Here is a 776-nt window from a genome sequence, read left to right as displayed (position 1 = left end):
CACCTTGGACCTGCGCGTGCCTCTATGTCCCGGTGCGGTCGCGAGGGCACACGCAGGAACCACGGCCGGCGAGTGGGCCCACAGGCGCCGGGCGGGCGCATCGCCGCCGCCAACCCACCACGTCGTCGGCCGCGGAGCCGCGCATAGCCTCCACGGCCGCCTGCCCGCGCTCTATAAGCTCCTGGATCCCTGGAGACATGGCGCCTGGGCGGGGGCACAGTACGAGGGTACATTTTGTGGGGCGCTCAGTCCCGATTGCAGCGATTCGGGCTTTGGAGGGGCTTGCACAAGGTCCGTATCCAAGGACACGGGAGTGTGCAATCGCACGCACACACATCCAGGCCAAGGCCGTCCGACTTCTCCTTCAATGCCTCAGGCCCTGGCATGAGGGCCCCGGGCGGGACGCGCGCCCGCACCCTTGGTCTCGTGGACGGCCGCGGACAGCTGCTGGTTGACGATGTGCAGCGCCGCGCGCGGCCGCCGCGCCGCCATGAACAGCTCGCGCGCCTCGTCCGGCTGGTGGCTGAGCTGGCAGTCGTAGGCAACCGCCTCCAGCAGCGCGCAGCGCTCCTGAGGACGCGGACGGGGGTAGGGGAAGGGGGGGTGAGGGGCGGTGGGGAGGGGCGGCAAACTTGAGTGTTTTGGGTGTTTGTTTGGGCGCTGCACGCGTTCAGGCGTGAGGTTTTGGGGTGCGGTCGGTCGAGCAGGGGCGAGCGACGGGCTGATGTGGCGGACGGCGAGGACGAGGCTCCTTTGATGCCGCTGCCTGCGTGGGG

At 69.8% G+C, this 776-nt stretch overlaps 1 protein-coding gene across 1 annotated transcript in view; it reads right to left on the bottom strand.

Moving 5' to 3' along the window:
• The window catches only part of MNEG_14456 (hypothetical protein), a gene marked incomplete at both ends in the record, with an annotated part of 1,546 nt that extends 1,054 nt beyond the window's left edge, over positions 1-492 (bottom strand). Inside the window, 2 exons of the mRNA XM_014037071.1 lie at positions 119-204; positions 417-492. Of these exons, the coding sequence (XP_013892525.1) occupies positions 119-204; positions 417-492 (162 nt within the window). The remainder of the gene's footprint in view (positions 1-118; positions 205-416) is intronic.
• Between the last annotated feature and the right edge of the window lie 284 nt (positions 493-776).

The sequence above is a fragment of the Monoraphidium neglectum genome, assembly GCF_000611645.1.
Source record: "Monoraphidium neglectum strain SAG 48.87 unplaced genomic scaffold scaffold04504, whole genome shotgun sequence".
Taxonomy (NCBI): domain Eukaryota; kingdom Viridiplantae; phylum Chlorophyta; class Chlorophyceae; order Sphaeropleales; family Selenastraceae; genus Monoraphidium; species Monoraphidium neglectum.
The sequence above is the reverse complement of the archived record's forward strand: the minus strand, read 5'-3'. Positions and strand labels throughout refer to the sequence as shown.